Here is a 22,109-nt window from a genome sequence, read left to right on the forward strand (position 1 = left end):
TCTCTCTGAGGATACAACAGAATAATAAAAGATACCATCACTTTTTTAACATTTACAAAGTGCCAGCTACAATAGTAGCATGTTCGTTACACACATTTTCTTGTTTAATTTTAACAACACTCTCTGAGGTGAGGATCACAGGTTTGAGAGGTTAATCAAGCCAGTCCGTGGCAATCAGGAATTCCTAAACCAGGTCTATCTGGAAAATATACTTTCCTTCTCCTCCCCCTCATCTTTCCTTCAATTTTTATAGAATTAAAAAAAATGTATATATGAATATTGTTGATGATAAAATGATATTTATTGTAGAAAACTGGAAAACATTAATAAGGTAAGAAAATATTAATATTTTTCAAGTCTGTTATTTTAAAGTGGTATAAGAAAGTACTTTCTAAAATCGATTGCTAAAGCATGTATGAAAGATTCTGTTCTTCCAGGACTTTCATCAACACGGAGCATCATCATTTTAAAAATTGCTAAAGGAATTTTGATAAAGCAAAAGGGAAGCTCTTTGTTATTTTAGTTTTACTTTTACTAGTATCTTCGATTACTAGTAGGGTTTTATGGTTTTAAACATTTTTTGCCTCATTCTGTAAATTTTCATTTAAAGTTCTATAAAAAAAAAAAATTTTTTTTTTGGCCTATTCTACTCTGTGTGTGTATATCACGCACTAATATCTTTTCCTCATTTTCCATTGGAATGTCTGTTTCTTACTGATTTGTGCAATTATATTAAGAATATTAACTTCATTATTCATAGAAGACATTTCTGCTAGTTTCTATTGTTCTGTTTACAGTACATTTTGACACGGTTTTTCATTCTTACGTAATTGCATCTATTGAATTTTTTCTTTATGTTTTCCTCTTTTGCTATCTTTTCCACCTCAAAATTTGCTACGTTATCTTCAATGGGCCAGATTTTGAAGGAAGCGAGGGATCTGGAAGGTTCCTGGGTGGGTCAAATGGTTTGCACTCAACTCTTAATTGAAAGGTGGGTGGTTCAAATCCACCCAGCAGTTCCATGGAAGAAAGGCCTGGAGATCTGCTTCTGTAAAGATTACAGCCAAGAAAACCTTATGGAGCAGTTATATGCTGCAACACATAGGGTCTCCATGAGCTAGAACTCAACATGACTTGGAATCAACTTGATGGCAACAGGTTTGGTTTGGGTTTGGAAGGGACATAGGGGGACTGAGGAGGAGGGAAAGGATTTAGCTATTCATGCCAGGTGGCATGACGGGGATAATGTAGCCGGAAGCAGGGATTAGGCCCAGAGACTGATAAACAGGAATTGGGTTGCATCAGTCTATGGAAGGCAGACAGAAGAAACTAGATAGACTTGGGGATCTTGCAGGCAGGGCTGTGCAGCCTGGTATTGATTTATTAAAACTGGAAATAGAGACTCATGCCAGCTTCTCCCAAAGGGAAATCCAAAGGTGGGAAAAGGACACTACATAAGGATATTTTGCTACAAGTTGCACAAATGCAGGGAGTCTGAAGAACAAGGACACTGTTGCTGCAATCCAGGCTCCAGATGACGACATACTAAATTGGCAGAGCTGGCTGGAGAAATGGAATGGAAGATGCAGGTCCAAGAAATGTTTCTGTGGGGAAAAAAAGCAAAAACAAACAACGACAACAAGAACAAGCTTAGGACTTCGTGACTTAGTACACTACCAAAAAAACCAAACCCACTGCCGCTGAGTCGATGACGACTCATAGCGACCCTATAGGACAGAGTAGAACTGCCCAGTAGAGGTGCCCAAGGAGCACCTAGTGGATGCGAACTGTTGGCTTTTTGGTTAGCAGCTGTAGCACTTTACCACTATATCGCCAGGATTTCCTTGGTACACTAGGAGGTATACCAAAGAGAGAGGTTAAAATGTCTCTGATGTCTCTGTGTTTCAATGACAGCAGCCAGGAGATTTGGAAGAATGAACTGGCTTCAGGAGCAGTGCAAAAGGGGAGATCGAAGCTTAGTGTCTGGATGCTCTAAATATTGGGTGTTGGTGGAATAGGGAAGCAAGGACTTGACTCCCCCTCTGCCAACACGTGACTCTGAGCAAGGTTGGTGCTTGAGGGAAGTTAAAGAAGCTTGCTGCCTCCTTTGGGAGGCTGTGGGAGCTGACTAATCACTGAACGTAGGAACTAAAAGGTATAATTTTGAGAAATAACAACTTCCATGTTGGTGTCAATGCTTAGGATGAGATATTATAAACAGAGTTACCAGGTAAAATACAGGACACCCAGTTAAATTTGAATTTCAGCTAAACAATGAATAGTTTTTTTAAAAAATAAGTATGATCTAAAGGTTCCATGGGATACACTTACGCTAAAAAATTATCTGTCGCTTCTCCAAAATTCAAATTTAACTGGGTGTCCTGTATTTTTATTTGCTAAATATGGCAATTAAATTCTTGGGACCTGTAGGGATGTCAGTTTTATCATCTTATAACTGGGGTTATAATAGTATCTGGGAGGATTGGTAAGGATTAAACGAGGTAATGTTTGTAAAGTGCTTTTAGTAAGTTCCTGGCACATAGTAAGTGCTGTATGTTTGTTAAATCTATTTGGGTTGTGATTAGTAACTCTGTGGGACTTGTAGCTATATCAGTTTTCTCATCTTAAAATTGGGGTTATAATAGCACCTGCGAGAAGGTTCCAGAAGACTCCAAGAGTGACAGTTTGTACTAGTGGTTGATGGCAGTTGAGAAATGAAAAACAGAACAGAAAACTTGTACTTCCTAAAGAAGATGCAAATCAAGTAGGAGAAAAAGAGGATAAATGCAGTATACAAGCATTAGTCGATTTGTATTTCTTGAGAACCTGCTTTGCACTGTGCTGGGTATTTTGGGGGCTTCATTCAAGGAATTTACAATGAGTTTTAAATTAATCCTTGTAGACAGTCATTCAACATGCACATATTGAGAACCTACTATGTGGTGGGTTGAGGCCTTAGCACTAAATTCTCAGATGAATTAGATGGTATTGGCGCTTACGACAATAGGGAAAACTAGACTAATTCAGGAAAAAAAAACATTAGACCAATTCAAGATGGAATCTTATTGAGAACTAAACTGTGGCTTCTAAGAGCAACAGGATGAACTAAGTAGAGATGTATCCTCTAAGTTTATGGGTTTGCTTAGCTTTGAGAAGCAGCAATAGTTCAAAGCAAGTGGTGATCAGTTGAGGGTCACACATTAATTAAAGGATCTGGGCTTTGGGTTTTTTTTGGGGGGGGGGGGGGCTTTGAGCCAAGCCTTGAGTCACTCCAAAGCTCTTTTCATGACACTACACTGCTGCTGCTATAAGAAAGATTTCCTGCATCAGGCCAATTATTTGCTTTGACATGAAGATGAAAAAAATCCGATCTTGCTTCGGGAATATCCTCTGAAAAGAAAGGGCTGAACACAAGCATTCTTCCTCCAGCTTCCTTTATCCTTCAAGTTCCTAGATCCTGTATGAGAAGGATTATTGAGAAATGTGAGAGTGCAGATGAATTTTCCTGATCAGGATGAGAGATGGTGAAAAGTTCCTTGCTTGACTGCATTGTTTCAGAGCTCTTCTTTATGTCCCCTTCTACCCCCTAATGTCAATGCCTTGGCATCTAATATAAATGCGGCTGTGAGGACATGAGACCTCTGCAGTCCATCAGATGGGAAACCTGGCACCTCATCTTGGAAAGTCATATCCCCTTTTTTAGGATATGACTTATAGGGCCAGAGACAAAGGGTAGGAGCCCTGGTGGTACAGTGGTTAAGAGCTTGGCTGCTAACCAAAAACACTGGCAGTTCGAATCTACCAGCTGCTCCCTGGAAACCCTATGGGGCAGCTCTACTCTGTCCTATAGGACAATGGGCTTGGTTTTTGATTAGTGTTTTTAAGTTAAATATATATATACGTATATATATTTTATATATATATATACGTATATATATATGCACACACACACATATATATGTGTGTGTATATATATATGCTTATTTATTTATATAAAACACCTGTAGCCATTGAGTTGATTCTGACTCATAGCAACCCTATACGGCAGAGTAGATTTGTCCCATAGGGTTTTCAAAGAGCAGGTGGTGGATTTGAACTCCCAACTTTTTGGTTAGCAGCTGAGCTCTTAATCTCTGCACTGCCAGGACTCCTTGTATTATATATGTATGTTATTGTTGTTAGCTGCTGTCTAGTTGATTCTGACTCATGGCAAACCCATGTGTGCAGAGTAGAACTGCTCCATACAGTTTTCAAGGCTGTGACCTTTCAGAGGCAGATTGCCAAACCTGTCTTCTGAGACATCTCTGGAGGGGTTCAAACTGCCATTCAAATTGCCAACCTTTCAGTTACTAATTGCGTATTTAACTGTTTGTACCTCGTGGAGCCAATCCTTTAATATACATAATATACCTATATATGGGTATATACATTGTTGTTGTTAGGTGCCATTGAGTTGGTTCTGACTCATAGTAATCCCACTACAACAGAAGGCAACACTGCCCTGTCCTATGTCAGATAATATTCTGTTGTGATCTATATATAGGGTTTTCGCTGGCTAGTTATCAGAAGTAGATCGCTAGGTCTTTCTCCTAGTTCATCTCCGCTGAAACCTGTCTACCATCGGTGACATTATTGCTATTTGAAATAACAGTGGCATAGCTTCCAACATCATAGCAACATACAAGCTACCGCAGCATGACAAACTGACAGATGGGTGGTGGATGTGTATACATAGATATAGATCCAAAAACCCAAAACCGAACCCAAACCCACTGCTTTCGAGTTGATTTTGACTCATAGCAACCCAAAAGGACAGGGTAGAACTGTCCCATAGGGTTTCCAAGGCTGTAATCTTTACGGCACCAGGTTTCTAGGTAATCTTTACGGAAGCAGAATGCCACATCTTTCTCCCATGGATCAGCTGGTAGGTTCCAATTGCCAACCTTTGGGTTAGGAGCCGAGCACTTAATCACTGTGCCACCAGGGCTCCTCCATAGATATAGATATATGGGTGTATATGTATGTATGTGTGTGTGTGTGTATATATATAAACACATAAACAGACATACACATGCATACACCCATATAACTTTTTCAACCTTTTACTAGTAAGTAATTGACTCTAGCATTCCAGCCTAGTACTGTCTGAGTCGAAACTAACTATAATATACTTTCATTTTCTGCTTCCTAGGCTAGCTTTCCTGTCTTTGAAATGCAAAGTGACATTTAAACACGATGTCGTGTAAAAATTTTTTAAATATCTTTCCTACATGTTTGTTCTATCATAGACATTAGAAGAAGAGAACAAACTATGACCCTTAAAAGGACTCTCAATTTGTATTTTATTTTGCTAGTTGACCAAAACAATCATTTGCCAATAGGTTTTCAGGATCACGTTTATATAGTCATACTACAATATCAAGTTTAGTGCTAGCTCTGGGTGGTTCAAGTGTTTCAAACAATGTTTTTTGCTGCATAATATGAAAGTAAGTGGTGAGTCTGTGAGCGCTGATGCAAAGGCAGCAGAAGAATTTGTTGAAGCCTTAGATAAACTAATTGTAGAGGGTGGTTATTTGCCCTACCAAATTTTTAGTATGAACGAAACCTCCTTATCCTGGAAGGAACTTCATCCATAATATGGTGTTTGCACAACATTCAAATAATATAAAGTCCTAGTTCACAGAAAGTATCATGGATGTTAAGTGACACATGACTGTATTTCTACTGTAAGTCAAAAATACCTGTTTGTTTAAAGTCTATTTCATTGACTCCCCACAGCCATGTGATGGATACTATTAGGGCCCTGAAGCACTGATGAGGCCAACAGTATCAGTCTCCATCAGTTCTCCTCCCCTCCCTGTCCTTTTGGAGCATTAAAAAAAAAAAAAAATCTGTTTAAACCAAGTTCTCCAAATCTTAACTATTGATTTATTCAAGCTTTGAACATGTTCCTTCCCAAAACAACATGGGACCTGCTCATCCCCAACAATGTTAGTCTTTCTAATCTTGCCTTTAAGAAGAGTCTACCATAGTTTCTAAATTAGATGTAAATGGCCCATATTTTGAACTTCAGGTGAAATCTGCAGGGATGACATCTCAAGGAAGGTTCTAATTTTTGTTTAAAGCATACATTCTTTCAACTTTCAGTGAGGAGAGTCCTTTGTTTATTTCCCTGGAGCTTTAAGATGAGGAAGAAAGCAATGAAGATATAGGGCCCAGGGCAGAAATGGGAGCTGGTGCAGCTCCTGATGGGGAAGACCCAGAACAGAGTTCTGGAAGGGTTACCTCTTGTGTGCTCACCTCGTCCACTTATTTGATTAGCAAATATTTACCAGTACCTACAGTGGCCACATGCCAGGTATATGGGGACTCTGGCCATACCCTACTAGCACATAGGGGTAGACAGAGACCTTAAGGCCATTTCAGTTTCCTTTTCCTACACAAAATGCCTGCAGACCATGTAGGATCAGTACCTGGCTGAGTTCTAATCACAGATCCTCACCTACAGGTAGAGGACCATTATGTTTTTGTTTTTTTTTAAGCTCACATGTGTTGAGTATTTACTATTTGCCTGGTGATGTGCTAAATATTTTTATATTCATCGTCTAAGACTCTATTTCCTTGTCTGTGAAATAGGAATAATAACGATAGCTACCACATGAGGTTATATTAAATGAGATTATGATAATAAAAGCTGCAATTTCTTGAGAGCAAACCCTGTGCTCTTTACTGTGGAAACACTTTAAATCCATTATCTGATTTAATCCCCACAAAAATCACGAGGTAGGTACTCTTATTAGCCACATTTCACAGATGAGCATATTGAAGCTCAGACTGGTTAAGTAAATTGCCCAAGCTCACACCAAAAATAAGTGACAGAGTTTGGACTTTAATTTAGGTTGGTCAGAGGTTAAAGCTATGTACTCAGCTACTGTTTCATGGTGTCTTAATCATAAAAGTATAAAATGATTCTAATCAACAATGGCTGCTCTCTATTGGTTGTCTCAAATTCATTTTAAACCATTAGAGATAAATATTTTTTAATTAAAATTTAAAATTATCTCTGCTAAACAACATAAGATACGTTTTTTCTTGGCCAAATAAATAGAAATGCAGAACCATCCCTTGGAGACTTGGATGACCCTAAAATGAATAAACTTCCACTGCATTCTCCTTCTTTGCCTTTATTAATCTTTTTCTGGTTCAAAATAGACTTTGATGCCTTTTGGGAGCAGACTTAAAGGGGGAAAATTGATCAAAGGGCAAAATGCATCCTGAGCTGAAAATGGAAAAAGTGGAGAGTGGGAAGGGAATTAATATTGACTAAAATCCTTAATAACTCATTTTGTTCAACAAAACTTATTGAATACCTAGTGTGTGCCTGGAACTGTGCCAATGATGAGTTACAAAATTCTCATCACAGTATTGCAAAATGAGGAAACAGGCTTACAGAAGTAATTTGCCCAATGTTACATGATCAGTTGTGAACAGAACCTAGATTGAAACTTCTGGCTTTCTGTCTGTGCCATTTCCACTACATCTTTCTGCTTTGCCCAAGTGGTGCTGGGAAAGGGGTTCTCCGAGATTCTAAGCTGATAAGCCCAATGCTTAAGCCTCAATTAATTGATAGCGCCACCTCCATTCCTTGTTCTCCATTGGTTGACTCATGCTTCCAGAGAAGCTGGGAAATTAAGAGAAACCAATAAAAGGATGTACACTATTTCTTCAAAGATGTATTGCTTTAAGCACTATTCTGGAAAAGTCCCAATAACTTTGGTTTTGCAGAAATGCCATTTAGGAGTTTCTGATTGCTCTAAAAAGCCTCCAAATGCCATAGTTTCCAGAGGCTGGAAGCTTTGCAGTGAGTGTAGCATTTGTGCATCTCAAAGGTAGATCACTAGAGCTGGTGGGAACACATGCATCTTCACCAATAAGTGAGGGAAGTCCTCCACGGGCAAATAGGTGGGGAGCCAATTCCTGCTCTGATTAATCTAAACTGAGCTAGAAACAAGAGGTGTCCAGCAGTGGCATCACTAAGGTTGGTTTCACACAGTGCGGTCACTCATGGAGTCATCCCTCCATGGCCCTCCTCCCATACTAGGCCGTATAGGCTCCTTAGTAATGCTTTTTTGTACTAATGTTACTCATGAATCGTAATTCCCATATATCACTCCTTCTTTTCCTTTAATTACTACTTCATTCTCAGAAAAGTTACTGATGTAGGTCCACAGATACTGATTACTGCAGCACTGTAGCTGAAACACCAGAAAACTTGACAAAATCATTGACTATAAAAACACTGGCAGCAATAAAAACAACAGCTCATGCTTGTAGCATGTGCAGACAAAACCAAGGGATTCTAAGCATCACTGTAATTGGGTCATAATGACAGCTCTGACTGGAGCACATTAAAAGGTTCAAAAAGTAAATTAGCATAGAGTTTTAGCCTTGTAGGTATATTGATACATGCAAGCTGGACTTCCAAAGAAGTTTTTGTTGTTATGGCTAAGTATAAGAACATTTTTATAGACATTCATTTTGGTGTCACCCCCTCTGACAGGGTCAATCTCACATTTGCCCATGTCAGCCATGTGGGGAGACACGTATTTTCAGAACACTTTGAAGCATTCTCTTATGAAAACCAATCATCATCAAAGAAAAGAGTTGCTCTTGAATTCTGTGACCGCAGGCGTTACCATCTGTTATGGATTAAATGTGTCCTCCAAAAATATGTGTTGTAAATTCTAATCTCTGTGCTTGTGGAAAGGAGCCTGGTGAAGCAAACAGTTAAGCTTTTGGCTGCTAACCAAATGGTTGGCACTTTGAATCCACCCAGCAGTTCCATGGGAGAAAGACCTGGAAATCTGTTTCAGAAAGATTACAGCCAAGAAAACTCTATACGGTGGTTCTACTCTGTCACATGGGTTCTCTATGAGTCGAAACAGACTCAAAGGTACCTAAAAACAATATACTTGTGGATGTAATCCCACTGGGGAATAGTGTTCTTTGTTGTTAATAAGGCAGTATCAGTATAGGGTGTGCTTTAAGTCAATCACTTGAGATATAAAAAGAGCAGATTAGGCACAGAAGCAAGGAAGCACAAATGGAAAAAATTGAGGCCACATGGATATCAACAAGGAATCCAGAAAGAGAAGCTGAAAAAGACAAGGATTATCTCTCAAAGTGGACAGAGGGAGACTTCCTCTAGAGCCAGTGCCCTGAATTCCAACTTCTTGCCTACTAAACTGTGAGAAATAAATTTGTGTTCAGTAAAGCCACCCATGTTTGGTATTTCTGTTACAGTAGCGTTAAGAAACTAAGACAACATCCATTTCCTCCTCTTTAAAATGCTTAGCATGATTAAGACACAAATCAAATTAGTCTACCTATTTGAAAAGATGGCAGGTTCTAACATTTGTATCTCATAAATATCTAGTTGCTTAAAGAAAATCACTTAACAATTCATATCAATAAATATTTATTGAGAACTTACCATGTGCCAGTCATTCTGATAGCGATGGATGATAAACTGCTGATTGGCTCCTGCCTTCAAGAAGTTTCCAGTCTAGTGGGGAAACAGCAAACAAGCAGAATGATACTCAGAATACAATGGGGTAATTATCACAACTCAGGTACTTTCTATCCTGAAGTACAACACTGTAAGTGATAGGATAATATCCATTTGTCTACAAGGAAGACCAGTTAATATGACTATTATTCAAATTTATACACCAACCACTAACACCAAAGATGACGAAACTGAAGATTTTTACCAGCTTCTGAAATTGATCAAACATGCAGTCAAGACGCATTGATAATTACTGGTGATTGGAATGAAACAGCTGGAGAAAATGAAGGATGAAGAGTTGGAAAATATGGCCTTGGTGATAGAAACCACATGGGAGATTGCACGATAAAATTTTGCAAGACCAACAACATACTCATAGGAAATTTTTTTTTTTTTTTTTACCAATATAAACAGTGACTATACACATGGACCTCACCAGATGGAACACACAGGAATCAAATCAACTACGTCTGTAGAAAAAGATCATGGAGAAGTTGCATATCATCAGTCAGAACAAGGCCAGGGTCGGCTGCAGAACAGACCTCAATTGCTCATACGCAAGATCAAGTTAGAGCTGAAGAAAGTTAAAACAAGTCCACAAGAGCCAAAGTACAACCTTGAGTATATCCCACCTGAATTTAGAGATCATCTCAATAATAGATTTGAGGCACTGAACACTAATGACCAAAGACCAGACAAGCTGTGGGATGACATCAAGGGCATCAGGCATGAAGTAAGAAAAAGGTCATTAAAAAGACAGAAAAGAAAGAAAAAAACAAAATGGATGTCAGAAGAGAATCTGAAACTTGCTTTTGGAAGTAAGGTAGCTAATGTGAATGAAAGAAATAATGAAGTAAAAGAACTGAACAGAAGATTTCAAAGGGTGGCATAAGAAGACAAAGTATTACAATGGAATGTGCAAAGACCTGGAGACAGAAAACCAAAAGGGAAGAACACGCTAGGCATTTCTCAAGCTGAAAGAACTGAAGAGAAAATTCGAGCCTTGAGCTGCAATTTTGAAGGATTCTACAGGGAAATATTAAATGATACAGGAAGCATCAAAAGAAGATGGAAGGAATACAGAGTCACTGTACCAAAAAGAGTTGTTCAACCATTTCAAAAGGTAGTATATGACAAAGAACAGATAGCATTGAAAGAAGTCTAAGCTGCACTGAAGGCACTGGCGAAAAACAAGGCTCCAGGAATTGACGGAATACCAATTGAGATGTTGCAACAAATGGAGGTGGCGCTGGAAGCACTGGAGGCAGCGCTGGAAGCACTCACTCGTCTAGGCCAAGAAATTTGGAAGCCAGCTACCTGGCCACCTAATAGGAAGAGATCCATATTCATGCTCGTTCCAAAGAAAGGTGATCCAACAGAATGTGGAAATTATCGAACAATATCATTAGTATCACACGCATGTAAAATTTTCCAAAAATGGTTGTAGCAATACATCAACAGAGAACTGCCAGAAATTCAAACTGTATTCAGAAGAGGATGTGAAATGAGGGATATCATTGCTGATGTCAGATGGATCTTGGCTGAAAGCAGAGAATACCAGAAAAATGTTTACCTGTGTTTTATTGACTATGCAAAGCCATTCGACTATGTTGTTGTTGTTGGGTGTTGTGGAGTCAGTTCTGACTCATAGCGTCCCTATGTACTACAGAACGAAACACTACCCAGTCCTGCAACATGCTTACAATCGTTGTTATGCTTTAGCCCATTGTTGCAGGCACTGTGTCAATCCATCTCGTTGAGGGTCTTCCTCTTTTTCTCTGACCCTCTACTTTACCAAGCAGCGTGAATCATAACAAATTATGGACAACATTGCGAAGACTGGGAATTCCAGAACATTGAGCTGTGCTCATGAGGAACCTGTACATGGAACAAAAGGCAATTGTTTGAACAGAACAAGGGAGTACTGCATAGTTTAAAATCAGGAAAGGTGTGCTTCAGGGTTGTACCCTTTCACCATACTTATTCAATCTGTATGCTGAACAAATAGTCGGAGAAGCTGGACCATATGAAGAAGAACACAGCACCAGGACTGGAGGAAGACTCAATAACAACCTACAATATGCAGATATACAACCTTGCTTCCTGAAAGCGAAGAGGACTTGAATTGAAGCACTTACTGATGAAGATCAAAGACCACAACCTTCAGTATGGATTACACTTCAACACAAAGAAAACAAAAATCCTCACAACTGGACCAATAAAGACATTATGACAAATGGAGAAAATACTGATATTGCCAAGGATTTCATTTTACTTGGATCCACAATCAACATCCATGGAAGCAGTGGACAAGAAATCAAATGACGTACTGCATTTGGCAAATTTGCTGCAAAAGACCGCTTTAAAGGTAAAAAAACAAAGATGTCACTTTGAGGACTAAGGTGCACCTGACCCAAGCCGTGATATTTTCAGTCACCTCGTACGCATGTGGAAGCTGGACAATGAGTAAGAAAGACAGAAGAATGATCCCTTTGAATTATGGTATTAGCTAAGAATATTGAAGGTACTATGGACTGCCAGAAGAGTGAACAAATCTGTCTTGAAAGAAGTACAGACAGGATGTTCCTTAGAAGCAAGGATGGCAAGTCTTCATCTCATGTACTTTGGGTATGCTATCAGGAGGGACCGTTTGCTGGAGAAGGACTTCATGCTTGGTAGAGGGTCAGCGAAAAAGATGAAGTTCTCAATGAGATGGATTGACACAGTGGCTGCAACCATGTGCTCAAACATAGCAATGATTGTGAAGATGGTGCAGGATCAGGCAGTGTTTGGTTCTGTCATACATAGGGTCACTATGAGCTGGAACTGACTCAAGGATACCTAACAACAACAATGAGGTACTTTAAGGCAGGGTGCAGGGAGCTGGTTCCGGGTAGGCAAGAGCTCAAATCCCTATCCCTCCTCTTCATGACCCAAAGATATTGTTGGTCAGATGTTCCATCTCATCATTCCTCAATTTACACCTTTGTTAGAGATAAACAATGCCACCTCATAAAATTGTTTTGAGATTAAGCACAGTACCAGAGTCATATCTCATCAAGGTTATTTGCCATAATTTGCTTAAATATTTCACTGTTATTTTTTAAAAATAACATACACATCTGGAGAAAAAAATTCAAACAGGACTGAAGGATATAGATTGTAAGTCTCCCTATGATTCCTAATTCTTTGTCCCTAGTGCACCTCTTCAGAAGAAACCACTCTCTTCAATCCCGTGTATGTCATCCCAGAGATTATATAATTAACAGTATATATACATATACATATATTTAAAAAAAAATTTTATACATATATATTTTAAAAATTTTACAAATACTGCTGTGCACTTTGCTTTTTAATTTATCTTGGAGCTCTTTCTATATCATTACATATAGGTTGCATCATTCTTTTTAATTAGCTCTGTAGATTATTTTTGGATACACTGCAATTTATATAACCATCACCCTTTTGATAGATATTTCGATAATCCTCTCTTTTGCTATAACAATGCTGCAATGTATATTCTTCACATATGTCTTTGCATGTGTAAATATTCCTTAGGATAAATGAAAATGTTGGATCAAAGGTATTATCACTTTGGAGCAATAACCAAAAAAAAAACCAAACCAGTTGTACTCTGGCTCAGAGCAACTGTATAGGACAGGGTAAAACTGTCCCATAGGGTTTCCAAGGCTGTAACAGAAACAGATTGCCACATCTTTCTTCTTTAGAGTGGCTGATGGGTTCAAACTGCCAAAAAAATTGTACCCATTTACACTCTTCTAAACACTGTATGAGAATATTTCCCTACACCCTTGCCAAAATAATGAATTATCAAACTTTGTGATCTTTGCCAAACTGATAAAAAATATCTTACTTAGTTTTAATTGTCATGGCTCTTATTTTAAGTGAAGTTAACATTTTTTTCATATGTTTAAAAGCCACTTAAAGATCTTTTTGTTCAGAAAGTTTGCCATAACCTAATCCCATCACAGAAAATGAAGGAGCTAATAGGAGACTGTAAACATGGAAAAACCTATTTGACATCGGAGATACAAAGATGAATGAGATAAATTCCTTCCAATAAAGATTGTTCATTAAAAATATTTAGGCAAGAGAGGTTGAGTCATAATAAGAACTGTTTTTTGAGAAGTTCTGGACAATGTAGAGGATGGATGGCAAGATTCGAGGGAGGGCAATGAATTAGTTAAAAGGTTGTTGCAATGATCTAGGCAAGAGACAACAGCATTCTGAACTAAGGCATTGCCAGAATGAGTGAAGATGATGAAACCAACTTGTGAAGCATTTCAGAAGCAGAATCAATAAAACTTGATGACCCAATACATGTCAGAAATGAAGATGAGAGAGAAGCTATTTAGGCAGATGAATGGATTAAAAAGAAAGGGAACATTTGGAAAAGGATAGTGGTGATGGTTGCACAGCATAGCAAATATAATTAATGTCACTGAACTGTACACTTAAGACTGGTTGAAACAGCAAATTTCTTTGTGATATATTACCACAATAAAAAAACAAATAAAAGAAAGGGAACACATGGAGAATTTGGTCCCTAACATTACTAATCATCACATGGCACTGGGTTTTTTTTTAACATTACTAAGCATGTACAAGGGTTATGTTGGTGATTAGATATAGATACAAATATAGATATCAATGGATAGATACAGGTATCAATAGAGATATATACTGATATATAATACATGTACCATAGATCAATCATTATATAAAGTTACATATATTTAATATATATGACAATTGAATGGAATTATACATATATAGTAGTCATTCAATTTCACAGCAACATTATTGGAAAAATATTATAATCCATTAAATACGAGAAAAAAAGAATTAGAAAGTTAAGTAACATATTAAAAAAAAATTATTGAACTGCCCAGGAGAATTCATATCAGAATTCAAAGTCGAATATATGTGACTGCAAAACCAATGCCGTTTACACTATTCCAAGTTACCTAGGCTTAGGAAAAGATTCAGAGAGAAAAAAAATTATCCTTCATCATGTAGAAAGCCAATTGCCCACAGCATTTGCAAAGCACTGAATTATTCCCTGAGCTACCATACGATCAGTTTAGTTTAAACGGGATGATTCTCAGAGGAATACATTATAATTCACAGCTGTCTCCATTCTGAACTGACCAGGGTCACTTTCTTCACAGAAAATACTCTCTTTCCTTCCCTCCTCTCATTTTTCTGGGAAAACATGTCAATTTGTATTAAGACTTTTGACACTGTAAATATATAGTCATAAACAAATGTTACACAAAAGTACCTTACCAAGAAGATAACATCTTCATTAAATTTATTGACCATTAAATAGGATGGGGATTGTATACACATAATTAATGTAACTACTTTGGAAGAGTAATGGGCTGTTTGGGGAAAAGCCTCATTATTTAGAACTGGGTATTTTAGTAGTATCTGTAAAATAGACTCTATATCATTGCCTATCTTGGAGAAATAATGTATTTATAGTTCACTCTTAATAGTCATCAACTTAGTGGCTTCCTTCCACACTTGTAATGTGTTATTACATTTATTCTCAGCCTCTTCATTAGATAAATGTCTTAATTGTTGTAACTAGCCAGCATTTGCTGAGCCTAGGAAGGTAATTGATTACATGGCTGTTTAAGTTTCTTGTTCCCAAAGCTAATTATACACTTGATGTACTGAGGCCTTAATGAAAAATTTTGTTTTTTTTTTTTTTAAGTAAATACTAAGCCAAAAACAAAAATATGAATGAGAACATCCAACTATAAATAAATGAATATCAATTCCCCAAGAATTGCATTATAAAGTAAAGGTACATAAACAACATGATAAACTTTTCAGAAAAATAACACAAACACAGAAGTCTCAAGTTTCTCAAATTTGAGCCAGGATAGGAAGTGTCTTAGTTATCCAGTGCTGCTATAACAGAAATACCACAACTAGGTGGCTTTCACAAACAGATATTTATTTTCTCAAGTTTTGGAAGCTAGAAGCCTGAATTCAGGGTGCTCGCTCTAGGGGAAGGCTTTCTCTCTCTGTTGGTTCTGGAGGAGGGACCTTGACTTTTTGAGTTTCTGCTCCTGGGTGATCTTCATGTGGCTTGACATCTCTCTTTCCCCAACTCTGTTTGTCTCATTTGCTTGTTTAAACTCTTTTATATCTCAAAAGAGATTGACTCAAAATACACCCTAATTCTGCTTCTTTAACATAACAAATGGAATTATAACCATATGCAGAGGTTAGGATTTACAACACATCACAAAATGGAGGAAAATACATCAGATCACAAAATGCAGGACAACCACACAATCCTAAGAATCATGGACTAGCCAAGTTGACACATATTTGTGGGGAACACAATTCAGTTCATGATAGAAAGGGAACTTGATGCCAGATTAGGTAAGAAGGAAGAGAAGATGAGAAACCCCAAAAGGCTGCAATCGTCTTTTTAAACTGAGGAGTGAGCAGCACAAGAGAGAACAGGCTTATTTGTAAGAGAATTCAGGGAGGAGAACCAGAGGACAGAGTCAGCCAGAGGAGAGACTAAAGAAGGGACATAAAAGACATAAAAGTCAGTATATCTACCTGGGAAAAAAATAAGCTTGGAGCTATACCCCATACTTTATACCAAAAATCAATTCCAGATAGATCAAAGATTTAATCATTATTTTAAAAGCACTAAGAGAAAGGAGATATAATTTCAGAGCGAGAAGAAGAAATAAACTGTCATTATTCACAAGTGATATGCTTCTATATATAAAGAAAATCCAAAGAGTCTATAGATAAATTATTAGAACTAAAAATTCAGTCTAACAAAGTTGCTGGATAAAGGGTAAAAATACAATACAAATCAGTTGCATTTCTGTATACCAACAACAAACAGAAGATGAAATGTTAAAAAAAGATAGCATTTCTAAAATTTATAAGACCAAAGTAAATAGGACCATAAATCCTAAAATTTATGGAAAGGACTAAGAATAGCCAAGACACTTTTTAAAAAGAATGAGGTAGAAGTAACTGCTCTATCAGATATTAAGGCTTATTGTGAAACTGCAGTAATTAAGTCAGTATGGTAATGGTGCGAAGATAAAAAAGAAACCAGTGGAATAGAATACAAAGTCCAGAAACAAACTACCATATAAACCCCTGATTTATAACAAAGGTTGCACTTCCAAACAGTGAGGCAAGTACAGTCTCAATAAATGGTGCTGGGTCACTGGATATTGATATGAGAAAAAGGAAAGATAATACACAAATTCCAGATGGATTATAGCCCTAAATACGGAAAGCAGAACAATGTAACTTTTCTATTACGTAGGAGAGCATCTTAAGGTAAATGAAAAGTTCCTAAACAGAACCCCAAGAAGCATGTGTAGTACAGGAAAAGACAAATAATTTGACTACATTAAAATGAAGCACTTCTGTCCATCAAAATATAGCATTAAGAAAATGAAAAGTCAAGCCACAAAATGAGAGAAGGTATGTGCAACACATACAGCCTACTAGGACTCACACATATCATACTCATACTCATCTACAAATCAGTAAGAAATCAATACAAACCATTAAGAAAAAGACCAAAAATTCAATTTTTAGAACAGGTAAAAATCTTAAACACGCACTTCACAAAAGAGCATTCCAAATGATCAATAAACATTAGTATTCAGGAAATGTAAATTAAAATCACAATGAGATATCACTACCCAAAACCCACCAAAATTACAATTATTTTAAAAGGAGAAAATAAAGGAGAAGGAGAACAGACAATACCAACTGTTGGTGAGGATATGAAGCATCAGCTCTCATATATCGCTGACAGGAATGTAAATTTGCATAACCAATGGGGAAAACTTTGGTTTTAGCTATGGAAGTTGAATATGTACATGCCTATGACCCAGCAATTCTACTCCTAGGCATATAACCAATAGAAATGTGTGCACATGTACATCAAGAGACATATACAAGAATGTTCTTAAAAGCATGACTTATAAAAGAAAAAAAACTTGCAACAGCCCACATGACTATAAACTGTAGAATGAAAAAACAAATAGTGGTATATTTTTATAACAGAATACTACATGATGAAAAAATAAACACAAAACAATATACGCTGAGCAAAAGATACCAGATAAAAAAGAACATTTGCTGTACTATTATTCCTTTCACAAAGTTCAAAAACAGACAAAAACTATAGTGTTCAGAAATTCATTATTAGATGGTAAAACTAGAAAGAAAAGCAAAATGTTATTACTATAAAATATCACTTTTGAGTGGAGGGAGGTGGATGAGGAGACTTCAGGAGTGCCTGCAGTGTGCTATTTCTTGACATTGGTGTTCGTTATATGGGTGTTTGTTTTGTGATTATTCATTAAGTTACACATTTCTGTTTTGTGGTCTTTTTTATGTATGTATTATACTTCACGATTTGAAAAAATGTTTTAAAAGTCCCTCTCTGTAGAGAGAAAGCAAATGTGGCAAAATGTCAAAAATTGCTGCAACTAGGTGAAGGGTATAATGATATTTTACTATGTTTTCAACTTTTCTCTAAGTTTCAATATTTAAAAAAAGTTGGAGGTAAAACTTACTTCGACCCAACTTACCCTGTGTCCACAGCCCCATTTTCAATTCCTTTCCTTAAGGCAAAAATCCTTGAAAGTGTTGCCTGTACTGAGGGTTTCCAGTTCCTCTCTTCCAATTCTCTCCTAAGCGTACCAGGGTTTTGCCTCTACTACAGCAGCAAAACTGCTCTTCTCAAGGTCATGAATGACCTCCACATTGTTAAATTCAACGATAGTATCTCAGTCCTCATCTTTATGTACCATAAGCAGCATTTTATACTGTTGATCCCCCTCTCTCTCTTCCCTGAAACACTGTCAACCTTCCAAGACACACTTGCCTGATTTTTCTCTTGTTTTTCTAGATGCTCCTTCTCATTGTCCTTTTCTGGTCCTCTTTATCTTCCCTGACCTCTAAATGTTGGAATGACCCAGAGTTCTGCCCCTGGACAGCACGTGGACACTTCAAATCTTTACTTAAATATAATTTTTTCTAGTGAGGCTTTTCCTCATGATTCTTATCTTAAACTACAACCCTACACTTAACTCCTTTTCTTGGCTGATTAAAATTTTCTCCTTGGCACTATCTAAAATTACCATATATTTTACTTATTTTGTTTATTGTCTACCTTCCCCACTAGAATATAATTTTTGAGAGGGAGAGATTTTTATCTGTTGTGTTATTGTAGCATGTCCAATGCCTAGAACAGTGCCTGACACATATTCGTCACTCAATCAATGTTTGTTAAATGATGAATGAATTGCACTTAAAGTAAAAATCCATGCTCCCAACTTACAAGGCTCTGCTTAGTTTGTCTTCTGCCAGCCTTTCCATTCTCATTTCATACTCCTTTCATTTCTCCAAACATAACAAGCTCTCCCCTCACTCAGAGGCCTTTGCACTTACCATTCCCTCTGCCAACAAAGTTCTTTCTTAGTTCCTCATGTAATTGGCACTTCTCATTGTTGGGGTCTCAACTTTAATATTCCCTCCTCAGAAAGGCCCCATCTGACCACCTCATCTCTAATTGCCTTCCTTCCTAGTCAATTGCTTTTTCACACATTTTCTTGTTTATTTCCTTCAGAATCTGTCACAACTTTCTTTTTTATTCAATGACGTGTTTTTGTCTGTCTACATTGGTAGAATGTAAGCTTCATGATGATAGGGGTCTTATCTGTCTTATCTTTCTCACTGATATATTCCCAAGATCTAGAACAGGCCTAGTACATAGTAGGTGCTCAATAAATGTCCATTTAGTGAATGAACAAATAAATGAGAAAGCAACTTTCTCAGTGCTTAGAGCAGGGTTCAAATATACACAAAGAACCAATACCGTTACTATCCAGGGGAGGACAAAGGGCATTTGTCTTGATGCACCAAGAGCCTAAAAATGACACACCAGCATTCCTTTAGAATGCTTCCTTTTCCCCTCTGAGTAGTCTGACCAGTTACTGAGGGATAAAGAACAAATGCGGGAATAGTCCACCTACACCAAACGGGCTCTTTTTGATATACTAATCAGAAATGTCCTGAAATGCTTGGTTATGGACAATTAAGGACGACTGGTCTTTGAGGTCCAGTAGTTTGTGTCTGAAAAGATGATGGCTTCGTGGGGAGAGGAGTGGGAGGATGGCTTCCTGGTTGAGGGCAAAGTACACTCTACTTCCCCATTTTTATTATCTCTGTTATGTGCACCAGAGCAGGCATTACAGTAAATTAAGGTCAGGTTTAAAGACGAAAAGAACCACAAAAGAGAAAAACGAAACTTGGAGAAGTTAGAGGGGCAGAGGGGCAGATAGTTTTCATGAAAAGGAGACACTAAAAATCAGGCACTTCACTCAAATGACCTCATTAAATCTTCATAATAGCCCTTCCTGGTAAGTATACCATTCCTATTGAACTCATGAGAAAATGAAGGTTTAGAGATGTGAACGATCTATTTGAGTTCACACAGAAAGCAGCACCCTGGGTCAAGCCCCAATCCCTCTCATGGCAAAGCTCATCTTTTTTTTCTACCATACGTAGTAGCTATCCTCCTTCCTCCAAAAGAACAGTACCCACATACACACAGCTGTGAAATCTGAGGAAATAGCCACACAGTTCCCTCTGTAATGTTATCTTTTGACACATTTCTCTCCATTCTCAGTTGACTAGCGTAGTGTTTGGTAGCTGGCTCTTCAGTAAGGGTCTATTGAATAAAAAGTAAAAGAACGAGCAAATGAACAAACCAGATCTCTTAAACAATGTGGAATATGCAGCCTTTTTGGCTCCCCTTGTGAATCACATGTTGAGAACCAAAAACACTTAGCTTCTCAGGCTCCTCCTCACTTTCCAGGAATGGATATTTCTTTGTGAATAGCACAAAAGACCTAGCTGAAAGAGGCTGCAGTCATGGTGGTATTGTGCCTCTTCTGTCCAGGTCTGGGGAATGCTCTTTGTTTATAAAGCTTGCAGGATTATCTTCTGGTGGTACGGTTGTTGCCAATAACAATGTTGTTGTTGTCAAGTGTCGTTGAGTTGGTTCTGACCCATAATGACACTATGTACACAGAATGAAACACTGCCTGGTCCTGCTCCATTCTGACCTATTGTTATGCTTGAGCCCATTGTTGCAGCCACTGTGTCAATAACAATAACTAGCATTTATTGAGCACATACTTCATGTTTTATCTTATTTAATCCTCAAAAGACTAAGCAGGGGTCATGTTCCTCAGGTAAGGAAAGGTAGGTTTTGTCTTGCCTAAAAAAAATCAACTGCCAACTTGTAAGGTAAATACCATAAAGTGCCTTCTTTTCTCTCTCCTTCCCTTCTTAGAATGTAAAACTATAATCTGTACAGAAACTCAATTGTCTGAGAATGGAGACATCAGGAAAGGGTTTGCCCAGTCACATCAAAGACTTAGGAATCCATAGGACACTGCATTTGCCCAGATGAGTGTGGTAGGATGGGGCTGCTCTCAAAAGTATGTTGCTTTGTTGAAGAAAATGCATTACATTTGGTGTCAAAAGGCCTAGCTTTGAGTCCCAGCTCCATGACTGACTATGAGTGTTTGGCTGCTATTAGCCTCGAGGAGCCTCAGGCTCCTCAGACATGAAATGAGGATAATACAAATTCTTTCCCCATGGGGTTGTACTATGGGCCAAAAGAGAGAAAGTGATTTGGATAGAGTAATGCTGTCTAAAAATGCTGACTACCCTTCTTCTGCTTGGATATGAGGTGTGCGTCCCCAGAATACTCAAAGGTCAGGGCCCACCATGCAGTCCCAGTAGAGTGCTTGCCATCAGAAGCAGTGAGAGTGAGCCTGTGTTCAGGATTGGACACAGTAGTGCTGAGACCATCAGGACCTGTTTCTGTAGTTTTAGTTCTTCCTTCTCATGCAGTCATTTGTTTACAGCTCGCTGATTCCCCTCATGGGAAGAATCGAAGTAGGGAGGTTTCTGAGGCACGAGGACTGGGTTCCAGGTATAGCACTCTATCCAAAGCAGTAAGAAGTGGAATAAAGAAGACAGTGAGTCTGAACATGGCATATATCTCCTTTTATTTATGTTTTCTTTAATGTCTCTGAATAAAAGTTTAGCCTTATCCCTACAGATATTACATATCTATTGGTAGATTTATTTGTAACTGCTTGATTTTTTTATAAGTTGTATATATATATATATATTTGAACTTTTTAAAAAACTATTTGTGGCTGGTATATAAAAATGCAATTTTTTTAATCTAGCAAATGTGCTAAACTCTTAACAAGTCTAATAATTTATACATAGCTTCTCAAAAATTTTCCAATCATTAATACCTTTTACTTTTTTTTTCCTTGCTTTACTGATCTGGCTAGAACCTCCAGGGCAATGGTAAATAAATGTTTTACTATTGATGTCAAAGGGAAATTTTTCATCTTTTTAACCATTAAGTATAATGACATGCCTTTTTAATATACCCCTTATCAACTTACTAGTA

The 22,109-nt window shown here is 37.6% G+C and overlaps 1 protein-coding gene across 1 annotated transcript in view; it reads right to left on the bottom strand.

Moving 5' to 3' along the window:
• Positions 1-337: 337 nt before the first annotated feature.
• The window catches only part of LOC126078938 (uncharacterized), a 59,286-nt gene continuing 37,514 nt past the window's right edge, over positions 338-22,109 (bottom strand). Inside the window, exons 4-5 of the mRNA XM_049889760.1 lie at positions 9,494-9,565; positions 338-1,604 (exon numbers count right to left, since the gene is read on the bottom strand). Of these exons, the coding sequence (XP_049745717.1) occupies positions 1,404-1,604; positions 9,494-9,565 (273 nt within the window). The 3' untranslated portion in view covers positions 338-1,403. The remainder of the gene's footprint in view (positions 1,605-9,493; positions 9,566-22,109) is intronic.

The sequence above is a fragment of the Elephas maximus genome, chromosome 7 (assembly GCF_024166365.1).
Source record: "Elephas maximus indicus isolate mEleMax1 chromosome 7, mEleMax1 primary haplotype, whole genome shotgun sequence".
NCBI classification, from domain to species: Eukaryota; Metazoa; Chordata; class Mammalia; order Proboscidea; family Elephantidae; genus Elephas; species Elephas maximus.